Source organism: Gavia stellata, chromosome 29, assembly GCF_030936135.1.
Source record: "Gavia stellata isolate bGavSte3 chromosome 29, bGavSte3.hap2, whole genome shotgun sequence".
NCBI lineage: Eukaryota > Metazoa > Chordata > Aves > Gaviiformes > Gaviidae > Gavia > Gavia stellata.
In genome coordinates this window covers 3,395,187-3,415,087 of record NC_082622.1, presented here as the reverse complement: position 1 = coordinate 3,415,087, position 19,901 = coordinate 3,395,187, and the positions used below count along the sequence as shown (strand labels likewise).

At 50.3% G+C, this 19,901-nt stretch overlaps 2 protein-coding genes across 2 annotated transcripts; one reads left to right on the top strand and one right to left on the bottom strand.

The window, feature by feature from the left end:
* Nucleotides 1–588: 588 nt before the first annotated feature.
* Nucleotides 589–5,130, top strand: PPT1 (palmitoyl-protein thioesterase 1). Its single transcript, XM_059830870.1, has 9 exons — nt 589–682; nt 1,026–1,135; nt 1,962–2,089; nt 2,380–2,450; nt 3,311–3,413; nt 3,507–3,597; nt 4,111–4,209; nt 4,425–4,496; nt 4,977–5,130. The coding sequence occupies exons 1-9, from the start codon at nt 589–591 to the stop codon at nt 5,097–5,099; spliced, it is 891 nt and encodes a 296-aa protein (XP_059686853.1). The 3' UTR covers nt 5,100–5,130.
* A 799-nt stretch (nt 5,131–5,929) lies between these two features.
* Nucleotides 5,930–19,501, bottom strand: CAP1 (cyclase associated actin cytoskeleton regulatory protein 1). Its single transcript, XM_059830690.1, has 13 exons — nt 19,489–19,501; nt 13,994–14,106; nt 13,443–13,543; nt 12,908–12,985; nt 10,897–11,040; nt 10,715–10,800; nt 10,071–10,176; nt 9,786–9,963; nt 8,929–9,116; nt 8,602–8,725; nt 8,415–8,497; nt 7,729–7,872; nt 5,930–7,340 (listed from the first exon to the last, which is right to left on the bottom strand). The coding sequence occupies exons 2-13, from the start codon at nt 14,085–14,087 to the stop codon at nt 7,257–7,259; spliced, it is 1,410 nt and encodes a 469-aa protein (XP_059686673.1). The 5' UTR covers nt 14,088–14,106; nt 19,489–19,501; the 3' UTR covers nt 5,930–7,256.
* Between the last annotated feature and the right edge of the window lie 400 nt (nt 19,502–19,901).

Genomic DNA, 19,901 nt, shown 5'->3' with positions numbered 1-19,901 from the left:
GCGAGAGCGAAGCAGGCTGCTGTTGCAGATGCCTGCACAAGTTCTGTATGAGCACAGTGATTTACAGCAGCCTCAAACCTCCCCGGGACAGCCTTATTTGCATCTGTGGCTTATAACCCTCGACCACAACCGCCTGGCAGGGCAGCGGGGTCTCTCCCACCCCCGGGTGCTCCTGCAGACGCCCCGGGGGTACCCGCTGCCCTCCCTCGGCTGGTGCAAAGGGAGGTTCTTTCGCACCCCACACCCTGTTCTGGGGTAGCTCACATCCAGGAAGAGGTGTCTCCCCCAGCCCAGAGGGGACCGACGGGCCCGTGGGTCTCCTGGCTCCATGTTCCGGTGCGGGGAGCGGGACACAGCCACGTGCTGCGGCAGGATTTGGGATTTCAGGGAACTGGGTGGGATGGAGCAACGCCGGGGCTCGAACCGACCCCTCGGCTGGGAACCAACACCCCCCCCGCTGCCCCGCCCCTCCGCCGCTAGGCCACGCCCCTCCGCCGCTAGCACCGCCCTCCGCCACGGGTCCCGCCCCTGTTGGGTCCCGCCCCGCCGCCTGACCAGTGCCGCGCGCGAGTCATGTGCCCAGTCAAGATGGCGGCGCTCAGGGCGGCGGTGCTGGTGCTGGTGGGGCTGCGCCTGGGCTGCGCGGTTGCCGCCGTCCCCCTGGTTATCTGGCACGGCATGGGTGAGCCGGGACCGGCCACGGGGGGCGGGGACGATCCTCCGGTAACGGCTCTGTGGGCGGGGCGGCGGGGCTTAGCTGGCCCGGCGCGCGGACGGGGCCGTGCTGGGACCCGAGCAGGCCCGAGGGGAGCTCGCAGGCCGCCCCCGGCCCCGCTCCGGTGTCCCCCCGCCTCCTCCGGGCCGCTGGTTTCTGTGGAGGCCGGGAGGTGCTGACCCTCCTCCCCCGGGCCCGTGTGTGCGTTGGCAGCCCCTGGCCCCGTTGCAGCAGGGGGGTCCTGGCGTGTCTGCGGAGGTGAGGGCCTGGGCGGTGGCGTGACGGTGCTTCGCGGTGTCCCCTTTGACAGGAGACAGTTGCTGCAATCCACAAAGCATGGGCTACATTAAGAAAATAGTGGAGAATAAAATACCAGGGATTTACGTTCTGTCTCTCAAGATTGGAAGCAACCTGATACAGGTAACTAACTCTGCTGTCACTCGTGTTTCTGCTTGGCAGGGCGGTGGCCAGCGTGCGGATCTGGAGGTGTGATAGTTATCACAGTCTCTGTTATTAACAGGGTTCCACAAGGACTTGTGTTGTGCTTTCCCTGCTAATTTTTTTTCCTTTGTGAAATAAACAGCTTTGACAGGTAGAAACCGATAAAGTCTAGATAATACCTGCAGAAAAGAACTGGGGAAAAACAAATCCCTAGTCTAAATTGGATTAATTTACAAATCCCCTGATCAGCGCTCTTTCACCACTCCAGGTAATACAAAGGTACGTGGTAAGATACTGTGCTAAAGCAGAGCTTTACCCCTTGCCATCTTTTTTGATTTACAACCATTAATTCACTATATATCTTTGGTATAATAAAGATACAGACTTCTTCTGTGCCTTCATATTTTGTGACAGTTTTGTGTAGCCATATGGAATTTCTTTAAATAGTCTCTCAGGATAATGTGCAATGTATGTTATTTTCTGGGATCTGGAAAAAATGGGTGAAATTTGATTTTTTTATTTTTTTTTATATATATATATATATGTACAAAATCTGACGGGACTCAAATTGTCAAGAACTTGGGGGAAATGTGACTGTTCCGTATGAGACTGTTCTCCTAGGCAGAGTAGGAACTAAGACATGGTGAAGGGAAGTCTCAAAACTTGAATTTCACTTCTGTCATATTGTGAAGGTTAAGGTCTTCTTTCAAAAGCAGAACTGTTAGCGACCTATTTGCAGAGATTAAAATAGCGTAAGCCATTGTAAAGGTACAAGTTGTACTTTCTAATCTGGCTAATCCATCAGGATATGGAGAACAGCTTCTTCATGAATGTGAACGATCAAGTGAGAGAGGTGTGCAGCCAACTCGCAAAGGACCCTCACCTGAAAGGAGGCTACAACGCAATGGGCTTCTCCCAGGGAGGCCAGTTCCTGTAAGTTTATACTTCTGTTCCATTTCCAGTGATTTCTGTTGGGGTTTAGGTTCTGATTTAAAACTCTTTCGAAGTACTAAGCAAATGTAAACTGATAAACCCCTTCATAAAGGTAGGAGCGCTCCAAAGGAGGCAACAATGTGTTTGCCTGTAGCCCTCCTCTATCAAGAAGGGTTCATTCTCTTTGTAAACGTTGCCCAAGTGCCGGAGCCCACGCATTGGCAAGCTGAGTGGTGCATATGAAGCAGGCACGCTGAGCGCCAGCTCAGCTCCTTCATCTTTCTCCACAGGAGGGCGGTGGCCCAGAGATGTCCTTCTCCTCCCATGCTCAATTTGATCTCCGTTGGGGGACAGCACCAAGGTAGTGTCCTCTTAAGCTATCACACCTCCTAACCACCTCAAATGGTGGGGGGCTCTTGTTGGCAGGAGGAATGATTTTTTTGGCCTCTTCCTAAAATCTGACCATTTTCTTATTAATTAAACTGTCTCTTTGTCATTGTCTGAATCTGGTGATGTGCTTTGGCCCAGTTATTAGCTGACTACATTATCTTCCATCTTGGTCTTGCTTAACTTGCAATGAGAAGGGACCTGTGTAAGTAGACGAGTTATTGTCTGGGTTGAATTCTTACATACTTTGGAAGCGCTTGGGTTTAGTTGTTTTGGGAGAAGACATTTATAACTACAGAACAAAGCCTTTGTGAAACTAAACCTTCTGGCTCCCAAGGGTATTTTACAATCAGAATCTGGAAGGCTAAAGCCCCAAGGAAAGGGAGGTGCTTTTTGCAGTAGATTAAAGAGGCAGTATGGAATGGAATTTAAGAGGTGTACAGTTAAGAGTAGCTGGCAATGAATTTCAAGTACTCTCCCCTGAGAAGTTCCATGGCTTGAGTCTATTTCTTTGTAGTGTAACGGGAAGACTCATAGGGAACCATCCTGAGACCTCCTGGGAACACACCAGGCGAGCTGGATAGTATTCTGCTTGTCTGCATACCCCCATTCTCCAGAGCAATACCCTCAGCTCAAGAACATTATCCATTATCTTTGTGTGTAATAGTGCTCAGGAGCAGGAGGGCTGTCTAATGAGATTGCAGGATTAAAGGCCGCCTGATTCCCTGGGTAATTCTTGCCACTGCTCTGTAAAAGGACAGTTCTTTTACCAGCCAGAGGGATTAAGGGATTTGAGTTTGGCTCACCAAGTTGTTACACGTCTCCATACCCCAGGCGTGTATGGCTTTCCACGCTGTCCTGGTGAGAGCTCCCATATCTGTGACTGGATTCGAAAGACACTGGATCTGGGCGCCTACACGCAAGCTGTTCAAGAGCAGTGAGTATATTCATCAGGCTGCAACAACGGGGGCTGGGCCCACGTGAGAAGCTCTGGGTTTCCGGTCTCATCTTTGGTTTTTCTCTTCTCCAGCTTGGTACAAGCAGAGTATTGGCACGACCCTCTGAAAGAGGAGGACTACAGGAAAAACAGCATCTTTTTGGCTGACATAAATCAGGAGAGGGTAAGGACCTGGTTGATGACTAAACGCTAGCAGAAGAGCCTTAGCAGTGAGTTCCTGCACATTAGCTCTGCCTGGCAGTAGTTTTGCTGGAGTTTGAAGGGCAGCATTTTTTTGCCCTGCATCCCAGGAGTGTACAAAGTGCTTTTGCTGGTAGGTTTATGAATGAGGCTTGTCTGTGGCAGAGCAGTTCCTGCATCACTGCACTCTTTTGGAGTGGTTGGTGCAGACAGGCCATGTGCTCAGTCCACCCATCACCACTGAAGCGGGCAAAGCCTCTCCCTCCCCTGGGAAGGCAGGGGAGCCCATCCTCTCTTTACAGCCTGGAGAGGAGGCTGAATGCCACGAGCACAGCCAAGGGAGGCTGGTGACAGAAACGCACGTTCCTGCCTCCTCGGCTGGCGCAGTCCAGGGTTTCCTTTGCAGGTGTAGGGCAAGTTGGAACAGGCAGTTTCCCCAACTTGTCTCAGTGGGCTTTCCAGTGACTTGGATCTGTTCTCTGTTGCTTTCATCCAGGGCATCAATGAGACATACAAGAAAAACCTGATGGCTCTGAAAAAGTTTGTGATGGTGAAATTTCTCAATGATACCATGGTCGACCCTCCGATCTCTGAGGTGAGGCAGGCAGGGCGGGTGCTGCTTTTGGGTGGTGTTTTGGTTCTTGCTTGCTTGTTCCTCATTTATCCTTTGGTGGTGAGGAGCATGCTGAGCACAAACATAGGCCTGATACTGCACTGTCTGCAGCAGCACATCTCCAGCAGAAGCTGGTGAAAGCCTACTTATCTCCTGGGAGCCCTTCAGCAGCTATTTCCTTGTTTTTATTCTGACAGTGGTTTGGGTTTTACAAAAGCGGCCAAGCCAAGGAAACCATCCCGCTGAAGGAAACCTCGCTGTACACAGAGGTACGTTCTGCTGGGGGCTGAGGGCTTTCTGCTATTTCCGCTCTAAAGGATGTAGTGTCCCTGGGGCCTTGAGGAGCTCTAAACCACACAGCTCTGCTCTACTCACCACCTCTGCCTTCCTGGGGCATTGCCTCCTCTTGGCAGTAGCTGTTTGGGAAGGCATTTCGCTCCAGGCCAGTTCTGGCAGTGGGAATTACAGTGGTGGTCTCATGCCTGGCTCAGGTTCCCCTTCAACATCTGTTTAATGAACTCTGCTCCTTTTTAAAGCCTTGTTGTAAGAGTCATCCAAAATGCCTTTTTCCCCTCTACGAGGAGAAGCTTTGAAGAGCAGAGGTGGAACCCAGTCTAGCCTGCCAGCCACTTCTGCTGCAACAGTCTCTGACCACCAGCGCTTTTCTCAGTGCTGGGTTCCCCAGCCATTGCCCGTGTTTGGCCGTGGCAGGGCCCCAGGACTCTGTGATGTTGTTTCTCTCTCTGCAGGATCGCCTGGGACTGCAGGAGATGGACAAAGCAGGAAAACTGGTGTTCCTGGGGGTGAAAGGGGATCACCTGCACTTCACAGAAGAGTGGTTTTACACCACTCTCCTCCCCTTCCTCCAGTGACGCTAAGGGGAGAGAGCACTGTGAGAGCACTGGGCGGGGGGGGGGGGGTCTACCACTGTAGTTAATGCAGCTGCTACTGTACAACAGCACTTTCTGCGTACAATCCTGCAGGGATCTGGGGAAGAACGAGGGGTTTAGCTCAGCAGTTCCACAGTGTGCAGTAGTGGCTCCTGTCACACTGCAGTAAGAGACTGGGATTTGTCTGGGTGTAATTACACTCCAATAAGGGTGGACTGAGTCTTGCACTAACTCTGAAGCGCTCTGTGCTGCGTGGGCCCTGGTAAGTCTACTTTGGTTCTCAGAGCTAGGGCTGTGCCTGTCACTTGGTGACGACAAAAGGATTAGCTGCGCCAGAGGTTTGTTTTCCCTGTCACCTGTTCCTCGCAGGATGCAATGGCAGTATTAACCGAAATCACTAGTGCAAGAATGCTGCATCTCTTAAGGGGATCAGCAAGTAGACTTACATGGCTGTATGCAGGGGAAAGAGATAACAGCCTGTCCTGCAAGATGGGGAAAAGGGCCAAATTTAGGGGTTTCTGGGGAGAAAGGAGGGGTTTGAATTAAGTGGGTATTAACAGCTTGAACAGTTTTCAACTAATGGCTTGTTTTATGCACTTTTGTACAGCAACTGAAATCAATAAAGAACTTTACATCTAACCAACTTAAAAAAAAAGTGAGACTTGACAACTACTGACAAGTTGATTTGAGGGGAGTTGAGGAAAGTCTGTACTTTCCCCAGCAGAAAAGCATTCAGCAGTGAGGCAGCAAGAGGCATCTTGTCCTACCTGAGGTCCTGTATGCCCCCAAAGAGTAAACAAGAGCCATTGTAATGAGCAAGTTGGCATTAACTTTATTCTATCTTCTGTATAATCTTAAGTACATAAGAAAGGTTTTTTCACAAGCCTCAGGAGAAGACGAGTACAAGTCACAGGACAGTCTCAAAATAAAAAAATTGCATATTTTTTTTGTAAGTTTTGTCCTAGAGAAAAAGAACATTGACACTTTACAGAGGAAATGCATTTAAGATATGCTTATGCCACCCGAGGCGTTGGAAAAATGAAGGTCAAAGCACGTGCAGCTCCCTTGATGGGTCAGTACAGTACTGTGTCTTAGATCCATCACTCTGCTCCAGGGCCCTGGAACAGAGGCTACAAGTTTCCACCAAAGTAAAGAGCCAAGCAACAGGGGAAAGGGGAGGTTGAGAGGATTCACTTTATGGGGGCTGACTGCAGATGAGGAAGAGAGTGATGAACCAACTTGATCCAGCTTGGGTATTTACAATACTGCACTACTGACCCTGGAATGAAGGAGACCCTTCCTTTGCAGAAGGGGACAGGTTCAGAAGAACTGTCCTGGAAGACTGAACCTGAGTTCAGCTGCTCCAAGAAGGAAGCCCTGGGGCAAAGATTCCCTTGCAAGAGTGGAGGGCTTATGGAATAAGAGGTGCTCAGCTCCAAGCTACCAGCCAGACTGCCAGGGGGGTAACTGCAGCTACTCCACGGCAGTCTTCCTGGGGCACTGGTTAATATAGAACCTCCTGTCATGGCACGATCAGAAACACACTGAGCTAGTAGGAATGATAAAGAGAAATCAGGGTGGAACGCTACAGCCCAGGTCCTCAGCTTTTGGTCCGACAAAGCCATTCCCATGTCCTGTAATGCCACCAACTAGTACATAGAGCTGGAATTAGCAGCTTCCAGGACCTTCTTGAGACATCTGCCACAGCAACTGGGTACTCTGGACCCTGACATAAACCATTATTTGTTAAAAAGGGGACAACATTCCTCTCTCACATGAACAGTTTGCTTAAAGGCAATACAAAAAAAAACCCCAAACAACACTCTGAAAGCCAACTGCCAGTACTGGCTGTGAAGTTCCCCGAAAATCTGACTTGATCAATTGGTGCAGTTAGATCGGACAAGGGGAGGAAAAAAAAATTACACCTTCCTGCTAATACACGTGGACGATAACTGACCCGCCACCTACACCAAACCCCAGAGCCAGAGGTATTTCAGTGACGGCAGGTAGCTGTGTCTCTCGGGTAGAAGAGAAGCAGTTTGAGAGCAGAAAGGTACAAGAAATCTAAGAGAATCATCTGAAAGCAGATTTGTCCCACAGCAGGGCCAGGGGAGGGCATGAGCCTTAGAGCTTTTCTGCTTAGCCAGCAATTTCTGTCACAGTGGTAACCAACTTCTGACCGTTCCACACTGTCTTGAACTGTTCTGGGACAGGGAATTCAGTCTGGAGGGTAAAAAAAGAAATCCGTTGTCAAAAAACAGTTTATGACTGAGTCTAGTAACTACTTCCACTGCTTTAGGCATTTCTTTTCTTAGATACATGCTATGTCCCCTCCTGTACCACAAACACTGGCTGTTCTGCCCCCAAGAGATCCTGAGGAAGAAGAAACTCTCACAAAATAGCAAGTATCTCACCGTAAAGACAATAAACAACTTGATTTGCTGGTTTTAGCATCTGATCAGCATTCACAACCTCCAAGTCTAGAATCTAGACTTGTCCCTCCAGACCTCACTGTAACTGTGACACTCCCTGCAGGCCTCAGAATATGAATTCTGCCCTGTGTTACCCCAACCCCAAACAGACCACAAAGATTTCAAAACTTAACACTTACAAAGTCACCACCCTCTGTGGGAATAAGGACATTCATCTCTGATGACTTGGCACTGACAATTTCGCAGTCTAGGGAGTTCTTGCTCAGATATACGTGGCAACCGTCTGTCTTGTTGATGGAAATCGTTGGCACTTTACCCATTACCTAGCAGGGTGGTCAAAGCAGCAGTTAGAGGAGCATTAGCTTGAACTGGGCAACCACAACATTTTTCTTTTGTGCTTGCCTTCAAGGCAAGAGCTTTGACTCCAACCCCACCGACGCAGACATGCTGGATTCAAGTACTCCCACCTTTGGCAAAAATCTGAAGATGTCTTGTTTTGATCTCTTTAGAACAAAACTACAGTGAATGCTGAGCAAACTGACCATCCCAAATCAGATACCAAAACTGGAATCAGGGTAGATTCTACTGCTGGCCTCCTACTTTGGCAGACACATTGCGCTGCCCGCCTCACAGAGACTAATCTTATCTAGAGCCCTGAAGCAGCTCAGTGAGGCAAATTTCAGCCCTTTCCTAAGGGCTGGGCAAGCTGCAGAGCAGTAGGACAGATGGTGTTTCATGAATGTTCTCCACAGATGCACATTCCTGCTCTGGAAATAAAACTACTCAAAGAAGCAGATGCTACAGACACCCTGCTGTACAGTGCATCAGTCATACTCCAGGCAGAGAACAGGTCGCAGACACTCACCTGAACTTTAACGTCCCTGCTGTTTATGATCTCTACGATGCCCACCACGTCATCGAACACCAGCCCTAGCTTCTTACAGTTATCTGCAAAGAAAAAAGACAGAGTAGCTCACAGAAAGGTTTTGGAGATTCAGCCTTCTGCAAACAGACCAGCATGCAGAAGCAGTTTTCAGGGTTTCTCCACTTACCGAGGGTGATGGAGTTGATCTTGCCTTTGATTTGGAGTGTACTATTTGTGCACTTGAAAACATATGCTACCTGCTTCAACTCTGTGTCACTGATTACCAGGTTAGTGGCATTCTCCTGGTTTTCCTGAAAAGGCAGGGAAAACGCATTTTATTGTTGGAATGCAGACCAATTAATCCACGTGAACAGCAGGGCAGTGCAGCCCCCTTAAAAGCAAGCATGTACCTTCAAGCTAGTGCCTCTTACAAGAAAGGTCTTCAGGAGACCCTCCTTCCCTGCTACAAAGCTCCCATCCCTCCAACCCACTCATGCCAATGCCAGGCACTCACCACTCTCCACTTTTTGCCCTCTAATTCTAGCAACGCAGGTGCCTTTGGAGAGGTTTTTGGGGAGGGATTAGCATTACAGGCTGGTTTGGGAGCAGTGAAAGGTTTGGGTCCGCTTCTCACAGGACCCCCCTGGTTCTTCAGTGCTGGATTCTTGTGGGTCTTCATGTCATCTGAAACATGTCTTAAGCCTGCAAGGGAAGTCAAACCTGAGATCCAGCTGTCCTCCAAGAAGGCAGTTTCACAAGCACCAGACATCAGTGATTACAACAGTCATCATGATAACACTTTTCAAAATGCAAATAAATTATTGAGACTGGTCCTAAGTTGAGTCCACGCATGAGTGAGAGCAAATGAAAGAGGGAGCAAGAAACACTGATGCAATATTGACGAGAACACAAGATGTACTGTAGAACCAGAAGGTGCCAGCTCTTCCAGTCTGCGGCTGGAAAAAGCCTTGAGCCAAGCACCTCGCCTTTGTTTCACTCATGTCTGTCCTGATATGCTAACGAGGTAACACAAAAAAGGGATAAGTTTTGTGCAAATACGAATAGGTGCAAATTTGTACCTTTTGTACTGGAGACTTGCACACACTCAAAGGGCTCACTCTCTCCATTCCAGCTAGAGATTAATCTCTTGCTACACTTGACAGATGAGGCTGAGAATTCTCAGATGTGCTCCCTTTGTCTCTGAACTGCCTCAGGGCTGCTTCTGGCTCCCAGCCTCATACTCAGACCAGATGGTCTTTTGTTACTGCGAGCCTACTTTCTAAGCAGGTGTATTGAGGGACAGCAGCAAAACAAGGATTCACGACAGGACAGTACACGGCTGCCCTCCCTCCGCTAGCTGTTTCCACCTACCAGAGGTGATGCCTTCTCCCCGATTGATCTGGGCGAAGAGCGCGGAGCGGGAGGCAGAGTCATCTGTGCTGGAGCTGGTGGGGGCAGGAGCAGGTGGGGGAGGAGGGCCTGGTGGGGGAGGCGCAGCCCCGGCTGGGGGAGCGGATGGTGATTTAGCCCCTTCTGTTGCTACAGGACCCTGTAAGAGGCCAGCAAGAGGAAAGGCAATTGCACAAGCTCCACATCTGCTGCAATAATCACGCAATACTCATCTAAGAAGCTCCTGCAGATGTAGCCAGGACTTACTGTTTTGCTCCAAGTCAGCCCTGTGGTGTGATACTCTTTGATATAGGCCTGCAGCTCTGTCCAGATACTCAGATAAGCTTTCACCCAGTCCACTTGCTTTTTATCTCTGAGGACACAAGGAGATCACGAGGAGTGAGCAGGTGCATTTGCCATTAAAACCCAAGGACTACAAACAGTTCTTTACATCTCTCCACCTCTCAGCCTACAGGCAAGACGCAGCTGGACCAGCACAGCAGCCTCGCACCTCCAGCACCGCGTTCTAGCTTTAGTATTAATCTCGCACCTGCAGGCAGAAGGCCACAGGCCCGCTCTGCACTGTAACCCATGTTAATTGAGGAGTCTGGTAGTTCGAACAAAACCCATTCCCAAGACACAACTTGCTGCCCTGGCAAACAGTTCGGCCACCAGATGATGCTGAGACAAGAGCAGTTTGCTACCAGAGATTCCAGCTGCAACATGAATGCAAGGAATCTTGTCCCTAAGGATCAGGAAAGAACAGCTAAGTGAGGCTTTATAAATATGCCCTGCCTTTAAAAAGAAGACTGAATTAAAGACCAAGGCAGCTGTGGTTAGACACTGGAGTAGCCCTTACGCAGCCAGTTAGCTGTGTTCAATGACGTCTTTAAGAGAGAAGGTGAACTTACACATCCTTGAACTCCTTGAGGATCCGGTTGGTATAAAACATGGCAGCATCAGTCATTTCCTTCACATAAGGACCAGGCTTTGGAGCCTAGAGAAGAAAGAACGCATTGGCATGTAGCAGCTGACCAGGGAGCCAGACTTTTCCCACCAGCCCAAGGAAACCACTTCTCACTGGAGTGCTTACCATGGCCACCCAGCCCAGGGCTGGGATGCTCTCGCTGACTGCTGATAAGTGATTGAACAGTTTGCTACCACGGTTCTTCTCCCTGAAATTCTGCACCACCTGGATTTGCTCTGAAATCGGTTTCAGAAGCAATGAGAACGCATTCTGCAGGACAAGAGGGACAATAACAATTAAGTACATTAGTATTGCTCTGGAATGGCTGCACATCGTCATGGGTGGCTCTGCCGAGATGACGGTCACTCGGAGGAAGATTCCAACTGGCACAAGTTATGCTACAGCTCCTGTTCAGGCTTGGCCCTCCCCGCGAGCCGAGCTCGGTCCCACAGCCTAGCTCCTCCAGGGCTGAAGTCACAGCTCCCAACTGGATTGGTACTATGGGAGTACGCCAAGAACTGTGACTCATGTTCAATCCAAGAGACACTGACAAAGCTTGTTAGTAACGAGGACAGAAATAGCATTTGCCTTTCCTGGATTCTTTTGTTCCAAGACAGTTTGTCAAATTTTTCCTCTCCTTTGCAAACCCTCAGAGAAAGGGGTGCTCTGCAGGTTTTTGCAGTTTGGGATCTACAGCCTGCATTACAATCGGAGTCGCAGCAAGTTCTCAAGCCACCCTACCAAGCTAGACTTCAGGACTCAGGTTACTTCTCAAGTCAATCCAAGCCTTTAGTATTTGGATGGTAAAAATTGTTTCTGTGTGTTGCCCACTTGGAGTGCTGACTGAAAGTGCTTAGAAGTCTTCTGAGGTCAGAGCAGCGCAGCCAGCCAATTACACATTTCCAGAGATGCCTCTTAGGGAACTTTTCTTTCCTTCAAGATCAGAAATTCTCCTGCTGGTGGCAGCAGCGAGGGACAAATTTGGGCAAAACTTGCTTTTCAAAGCCTCGGCTTTTCCTTTTGCTGTCCCTTCCTCTGTTTAGGTGAAAAGGGAGAGGTTCCGAGCACCACTGGCCAGACTACACTTTCAGAAGCTCCAGCCTAGCGCCACTGTCAAGTAACAGGATGGGGAAATTCTTTACCACAAGCAATGAGAGTTCATACATTTTGCATTTTAAACTGGCTACTCCAGAACTGACTAGACTCCTGCAAGACAACCTGCAAGGACCTACACTACATTAAGGTTGTTCTTTGTTCATAATCCTTTATTAAATAATGTGTCAGTGGAATTTGTAAGCAGATTCTCAGACTAGAGGCTATGCAGAGCAATGTCCCAGCAAGCCTGGTGAAAGATAAACAACCCTCCAATGCTGAGTTTGGGGAAAAAGATGCAGCTGTATCTTGCAGTGAATAGGAAGGTAGGACAGAAATCCAGCTACCACAGTGTAACAGTAGAAGCCATGACTGAGCCAGATAACTGCAAAGAAAAGCAAGGTGGGATCCTGTTGCTCAGGAAAAACAGTTCTCAGCAGGGAAAAGCCAATGCATTCACGATCAGATGCTCAGTCACACATCCTGCTGAGAAGCAGCAGCCTAGGGTAAAGTCTTAAATTACTTGCTAAGAACAAATCAATCCTAAAAGCCTAGCTATTATTCAGAGGCCATTCAATAGAGACAAGTGTCTGTTATACTTCAGAAAGAGTTTAATGCCTGAAAGTCTTTAAGCATCACATAATGAAAAGCAAGCTCTACGCAATCCCACTGTGGCTCCCATCTCAGACAAGTTCCTGTCTGCAGGTTGCATCTCAGGCAACAGTGATTGTGCAGTGTTGGTGCCAGGGGAAACTCAAGACAGACGCTGTGAGACGACACTCAGAAGCTGTTCTGACAGAGACAGAAAACTTGTTGCTCTAATGACTGGAAAATGCCAGTTCTGCGTCTCTAAGAATCAACGTCCAGAATTCTGTCCAGTATTGGGTGAGCACCCGGAGCAGTTCACGCTTTCAGCAAGTACCACCTCATGGATGCAAGTGGCTCCAATCTTCCTCTGGTTCCTCATTTGGAGGAACTGTAATGGCCCAGATTCCCCTACAGTGGCAGTCATCCCCGTTTCTGATGAGCGATTTCCCAGACTTACCTCTGTTGGCTGCTGATGTTGAGATGCCATCACCAGAAGAGCTCTCTCACTCATCAAGCCCGCATGAACCATCTCAGCCTAAGAACAGGGAGAAACATGAGAGAGCTTCTCTTGTACCCAGCATAACGCTAATAGTCATTCAAGCTCCCACTGCCTGCAGTTCCTAGTCTGTAAGAAAGCAGCTATGCTGATAACAAAGCACATATTCTTGAGACACTCATCCTCAGCGAAAACTCACAAGACTGTAACCGCTCTTCGGCTGGGTAGTCTACAGGCCTCCTAAAGGCATGTGCCAAAGTCTGTAAAGAGAGCTAGGCACCTAAGAAAGATTTCAAGAACGAGGTTTGATTCATAGCATGCATAGGTGGCAATCTGCTGGACATTATCTGGGCATCTGCATTGAATCCTCAGGGATTATTAACATCCTAGAATACAGCACTAGAGGAATGCAAACACTGACACCAAACTTGGCCCTTAACGGCCCTGAGGGACAAGCAGCATCTATTTAGAGCGAAGGGAGAACGCAAGTTCTTACATGCTTCTGCACATCCCCACCAACTTCTTTGCTGATCTTGACGTACTCAGCTACTGGGCCAGCCAGAAGGGCATCAAAAGCCTGCACGTACTGAGCCACTCCTGCAGAGAAGGAACCAGAGCACAGGTATCACCGAGAGGCACCGGGTGAGCTCCTGCGCTGGGAGCACTCACACACACGCACTATACTCCTGGGCGGCACCTCCCACCCGCTCCCAACCTTCCCCCAGGTCTTGTTGACCGAACGCAGGAGGCTCAGCCCGAAGCACGCAGCTGAATGCAGGCAAGGGAAGCGTTGCAGCCACAGGAAGTCCTTATCTTAGCAGGACGGTAACCGCAGGCCTCTCTGCATTTGCGCAGTATCTGCTGCGAAACTCGCTTCCCCTCTGTGCACAGCCAGTTCATCTACCAGCCCTTTGCATGCCCTGCACGAGCACCGCCCGCCCTGCAACAGCTACTGCTGATGTCCGACACTGCCGCACCGCCCGGCTGGAGCTTCAGCGCAGGGAATCCCGTGGGGTGACGCTGCTGGGGAGGTGCTTTGGGCCCTACCTTTGGAAGGGCCATCTCCACACATGCCAGGTCCTTGGCACACCGTCTCCAGGCGCTCCACAGCCTTCTCCAACCGTTCAACCAGCCTTTCCATATCTACCGCTGTCCACAACCTGCACAGACAGAAGACAATTATTCATGCCATCTGACAGTATGAAACCTGTATGCCAAATATTGAAAAGGGTTTATCGGCTGTCTGGTACAAGCTCTACCAGTTCCAGAAGACTAATTTCTACCTAGCTCTGCAGCCTGATGATGGACAGCAGGGTGCGCTCAAATTAGCATGGACATTTGGATTACACAACAGCCACACACACAGCCGCTTTCTATTGCCACAGTCGCTCCTCAATGGCCACATAGTTTCTGTTCCATTGTAAGGACTTCTTACACATATAAGGGCACAAAACTCACATCTTCTAACCTTGAATTGACACCACTCAATAAAACAAAGGTCTGCACAGAGTCTCACTGCAGTCAGTTCTTGACCGAAGTCCCAGCTATGATCATATAGCAAATCAAGTACAACTGCTTCGTTGGGAGTTCACACACTTCAGCTTAGAACTAGTGGCTTTGATTCTGCAAATGCATCCGTGGGGACCTCCCGGAGTCTTGAATTCCTCCAAGGAACATTTATAAAACTCTAGCATCACTACAGAACGGAGCATAAGCGTGCAAAACGAGCCACCCTGGCACACGCTAAGATGAGCAGCTGCACAAGCTAAGAAGGCATAGCTGCTTCTACAACAATGCGCCCCTGTTCATACTCTGCCTCTACAGGCTTTGGTATCTGAACTGCAGAATCTACTCTGCAAGCACTGCACAGGAAAGAGATGTAGGCACATAAGTCATTTGAAGCATCTCATCTGGAAAAGTCTTAGGTGTCATACAAACTTTCGATTAAATACGGCTTTGCAGAGACTCTGCACCAAGGAGCAAGACAAGTCACGCTCCAAGCACACTAATGCACTGGGAATGCGGGGAGGGAGTAGCAAGTCACCAACTGCATTTTTATCTTATCACCACTCATCGAAAGATTTTACAACGTGAATCACGATTATGGCCTGGACACAGCTTCCTTCTTATGGGAACAGCCTGCGAGAGCTCAAAACCCTGCCTGAAGAACATCCTTCCCAGTGCATTCCCCAGCATACCCAAAAAGGAAGGCAGGGTTTACCCAGCTGCATTGACAAACTGATACTAGATCTCCCTCAGAAACAAAAGCTACAGTTCTAACTAGGGTTTTGCTTTTGCTCATAAGCCTTCTCAGCCCTGCTTCAAAGTGCATGTTTTCACCCAATTTCCAGAGGATGTGGGGCAGATCCAGCATTAGTCATGAGCAGCACTAATGTCACAAAGCAAACAAGGCCATTTTCCAGCCCTCTTTCGCCTGCTTGCATCAGGAGAAGCAGTGGGGGGGCAGGGGAGAGGCCACCCCCCTTCCAAGAGGAAGAGAGCGGTTTCCTCCCCTGGGTAAGAGTGAGCCAGAGGAGATACTGCGCATAAAACTGGACAGCAGGAACTGGATGGCTTCGAGATACAAAAAAAGTTCAGAGAGGCTGAAACTTGTGGGCGGTCACCCATATAATCAACAGTAATGAATACCTCTTTTTTTATTCCGTACAATGTAGAAATCCTGACCACAGGATTGTCAGCGCTCCGCTGCAGCCGAGGCCGACGCATCCAGAATGGGGCTCACGTCTTCAAGTGGGAGCGCAGCCAAGAGCAGGGCTCTGCCTCCCCCGCTCTCAGCATGCTAAAAGAAGGGTGGGATTTTTTTCCCCAAAAGAGCCACCTGTTAAAGAAACTCTCCCATGCTTCGAGAGCGCAGCGAGATAGAGGGGTGTAATGCAGGGCTTTCAGGAAGGACACCAGGTTTACCGAGCGTCTGGGCAGACAAAGCTGCTGTTCTGCACCACTGATCCCCACCACATTCCACACGAGGCTCTAATCTGATCAGCCCCATTACAGAGTCGCAAACTGCATTTCAAATCAGGATTACAAACCAGAAAGTCCAGATGGAAAGCTGCTTCCGACCCCCAGCGATAAAACATGCTGTTGCGAGGAGCACAGCACATCAGTTCTAGATACGCTGTCGGGATTAATGTCCTTTAACAAGAAAGTGTTCCTTGAGATTCAAATTCCTTCCAGTCTCCTCGCCGTTCGACACATCCTTCCTGGGTTTCCCTCACAGAAGCCATAAACTCACAGTGCTTGATACCAGCTTTGTAAACCCAGTGCTATCTGACAGATGGTGAACTCACTCACTGTAATTTCTGTTTAATGGGCAGCATTAGGACAACTCACAAGATAAGTCTTGGTAAACGGGCAGCAAAATCAGAACTAAGTGCAGGCAGCACAAAGTCCTAGAGCAGGCAGCTGTGTCTCAGTCACTCCTCACTAAAGCTATCTTGACTCACCCTTACTGTGCTCTTTGGCCTGTGGATGCAGCTCTTTCTGCTATCTACATACCCATCTGGAATGAAATAAAAATATTTAGTTGTACAGACCAGAATCTAAGTAACATTAACAGCCAGAATCTGCAATCCAGACAGATTAATGTTTAGCGAGGAGAAAAAAAAAGATCACAAAGCAGACCCGCTTGGGCTACATCTAAACAGCGTTCTGTCTATTAATCACTCTGAATGCAGAATAATTTGTCAGTAAGTGACAAACTGACTTCACAGATCTCACTAATAAAACGGGATCTCATTTGCCTTCTTTAAAGAGGAAGCTGAGACATACAGATCACTGAAGAGTCATTTTTGTTCAGCACATCATCCCGTGCTCAGGAGGAATGAGAAAGGCTTTCAAACTACGGCGTGCAGCCGGGGGTTAGAGTTCGCCAGCTGACAGAAGCGGAGTTGAGATGAAGCTCTCCCTTTTGGGACTGTAATGCAGGATTTAAATCTAGGTCTTGTTTAAATTCAATTGAACTTTGATTACCAATGGAGCGGAAGCTATGGACTCGCAGCAAATACATGTTTCACCCTGGGCCAGAAAGTCCATTCATTTTCACAGCACATTTGGTTAATCTATTAACTAGCTGTTATTTCCATCAAAGCTTGGGAACATGGTTTTGAACACACTGTACAGCAAACAGGCTTTCATCTACAACTAGACTGTTTTGATATACTGAGCAGAGCAATAAAGGGAAGGGATGTTATTTGTAAAAACACTGACTATCCCAAAGCCGATCCTGTACAACAACACAGCAAGAGGAGTTTCCTGTTTGGAGAATATCAAGGAGTCGGCATGTCCCAACCAAAGGCCGGTCCTCAGAGGAGTGAGCAAGTTCTCATAAAAACGGTATAAATGAAATTCTTCTGGTTGCCTGAGACAGCACACTAACCTGAGTCCTCACTGGGATGTTCTGGAAGACACAAATGTTAGTTTTATAGCCAAAGCAAGTCAAACCTACGCCTCTGTTCAGATTCAGCTCTTGTGAAGCCCGACAAACTGCTGTCAGCAACACGAAATTTGCATCAGCTACTTCCTGTTTCTACAGGCAAAAGGAATAAAGATGGGACAACTAAATTAAGAACATACCACAGTTTATTTCTGAGCTGACACTAGAATATCTCAGGGGATCAGCTACCAGATGATTTCCAACACTTATATCATCCAAAAGCCCAAAGAATTCTTTTTTAAACAGTTCAGCTCATCAAGTAAGGAACTATTTGAAGCAAGACAGGACTCAAATGCCTGATTTTAGTCAGTTGTCAGGACCAGCCACGAACACAAGAGTTGCTAGTCCCAGCTGCCAAGACAGAGATCTCTGCTGTTTATAGTACAACAATACTTGCTGACATTGCTCCAGAACCCATGGTGTCTACTGCTGGTATTTCAGATCTACTTTATTTAGAAAACCAAAAGCGCTTTAAAAAAAAAAATCCATCTGGACCCTATTTAAGCTCTCTCAAATAACAAATCCTACTGAAATCATTAAAAATGTTATTTGGCATTTTTATTCAAACATTAAGAGACAGTTAAAGTATCACCTCGCTCCACACTAGAGCGAGTGCAAGGACTCCTTTTTCATCACAATTATTGTATGAAATGGGAGATTTGCAGTTGCCAGACTCCGTTGCTACGCTCCTCTCATTTCCATTCCCTGTCAGGGCGATGAATCCACCAGGGAAGTAACTGAGGATCTCGGATCTAAGCTAAATTGGATACAGTACCAAGCTCCATATCAGGAATTCAGAGCATCGAACCTCGTCAGCATCCCTCCTGAGCTGTGCCTGCTCAGGCAGAGGCTGCTTGGCTGAACTTTGTTACGTGAATAATAGGGGGTATTTTTGGCTTTTAGAAAGCTCAGCAATATTCCGGGGACACGAGGATCGCCTCAGGAAGAGAAAGGGAATACAGCAGTTTCTTGAGGTCACCGATTCTTGGTGTTTCGGCGATGCGCAGGTCTTGGGGAATTCCAGAACCCGATGCGCAAAATCCTGTCACCTGCCGCACAAAACCCCTGTGTTGTGTTTTTTTCATTTCCCTATCACAAAATCCAAAGCAATCACTTACACATTTCTCCCATCCTAATCAGCACCAAAACGCAAAGGGCAGAAGAGAAATCAGCAACAGGCTGGAGACACGAGCGCTACCCCGAGCCCGGTAAGACGGAGGGAGCAGCCGGTGTTCGGAAGCACAGAAATATCCTCGCTTGGGGCTGCGGCCACTCAGTCCTGTCGCGGAAAGCTGGACACACACCCCCCTCCCCAAGTGAGTCACCCGGGAGCTGCCAGCCCCGGTAACCCGCCGACCCCTCCGCTTCCCGACCCGCCCGCCGCATCACCGGGGAGGGGGCAGCTCTCGACCGAGAGCTACCGGCAGCCGGGCCGCCAGCACAGCCCGACCCCCCTTCCAGGGGACGGAGCCAGAGCGGGCGGGATTAAACGCCTCTCGCTGGGGCTGTGGGGGCAGGTACGGGCCCCCCCAGCCCGACCCTCCGCCCGGATGGCGTACCCCGCCGCAGAGGGCCGAGCGGCACCGGCGGGGATGGACCAGAGCGGCCCAGGTCTCGGGAATCTGTGCCCGCTCCCCCTCCCCGGACAGAATTCGGGCGTAGAGACACCCCCGGGCCGGGCCCCCGCGGCAGGAAGCGCCTCCGCTCCGCACAGGGAGCCCCGGGGAGGCCCGAAGCTCCCCCACCCGGTGCCACGGGCGGCGACGGGCCCCGGTAACAGCCCCGTCGGGGAGTTTTCACCGTTCCGGGACTAAATTAACCCGAAACCACCGCGTTTAACGGATTTACCCCCAGCAGCCCCTCCCACCTCCCTGCGCCCGCCCAACGCGGCCTCGGGGGACGGAGCCCCCCCCCAGCCCGGACGGGCCCTGGCCCGACCCCTCACCGGCGCCCCCCGACCAGCCCCGGGGCCCGGCGCGGCCGCTGCCCCGCAGGAGTCTCCTCCCGCCGATACCGGCTCCGGGGCAGGGTCGGCAGCCTCGGCAGGGAGCCCCCCCCCGCTCATTCCCAGCCCCGGCACTCACCTCACCTCACCTCCCCGCCGCGCTCCCGCTCCGCCGCCGCCCGGCGCCGCCCAGCACCCCCCGCGCCCGCCGCTTCCGGCCCCCGCCCCGCGCGCCGGAAGTACGCACGGCGCCGGGAGGAGCTTGGGTCGGCCACCGCTCTGTGATTGGCGGGTGGGGTTGGGGGTGTGGCTGGAGGGCGAGGGGTGGGGCTGGAAGGGCGGGGTCTCGCTTGGTGGGTGGGGCCACGGAGGTGCTGGCGGGGGGGCGAGGGGCCGGATGGGGCCCGGGACCTCCGGGGAGGGGCTGGGGGGGCTCCGGGATCCTCGAGGTGCCCGAGACCCCCACAGAGAGGCTGGGGGGGCTGAGAGCCCCAGCAGGGGCAGCTGGGACCCCCCCAGGGCAGGTCTGGGGGAGGGCTGCAGTCCCCCCAGGAGGG

What these genes read in the sequence shown, in the direction of transcription:
- PPT1 (XM_059830870.1), top strand. Translation starts at nt 589, where the DNA reads ATGGCGGCGCTCAGGGCGGCGGTGCTGGTGCTGGTGGGGCTGCGCCTG. An exon ending in ACGCAAGCTGTTCAAGAGCA is followed by an intron (nt 3,414 to 3,506) that starts GTGAGTATATTC and finishes TCTCTTCTCCAG; the next exon opens with CTTGGTACAAGCAGAGTATT. An exon ending in TCGACCCTCCGATCTCTGAG is followed by an intron (nt 4,210 to 4,424) that starts GTGAGGCAGGCA and finishes TTATTCTGACAG; the next exon opens with TGGTTTGGGTTTTACAAAAG.
- CAP1 (XM_059830690.1), bottom strand. Translation starts at nt 14,087, where the DNA reads ATGGAAAGGCTGGTTGAACGGTTGGAGAAGGCTGTGGAGCGCCTGGAG. An exon ending in GGCTGACTTGGAGCAAAACA is followed by an intron (nt 9,964 to 10,070) that starts GTAAGTCCTGGC and finishes GGCCTCTTACAG; the next exon opens with GGTCCTGTAGCAACAGAAGG. An exon ending in GGGAGAAGGCATCACCTCTG is followed by an intron (nt 9,117 to 9,785) that starts GTAGGTGGAAAC and finishes CTTCCCTTGCAG; the next exon opens with GCTTAAGACATGTTTCAGAT.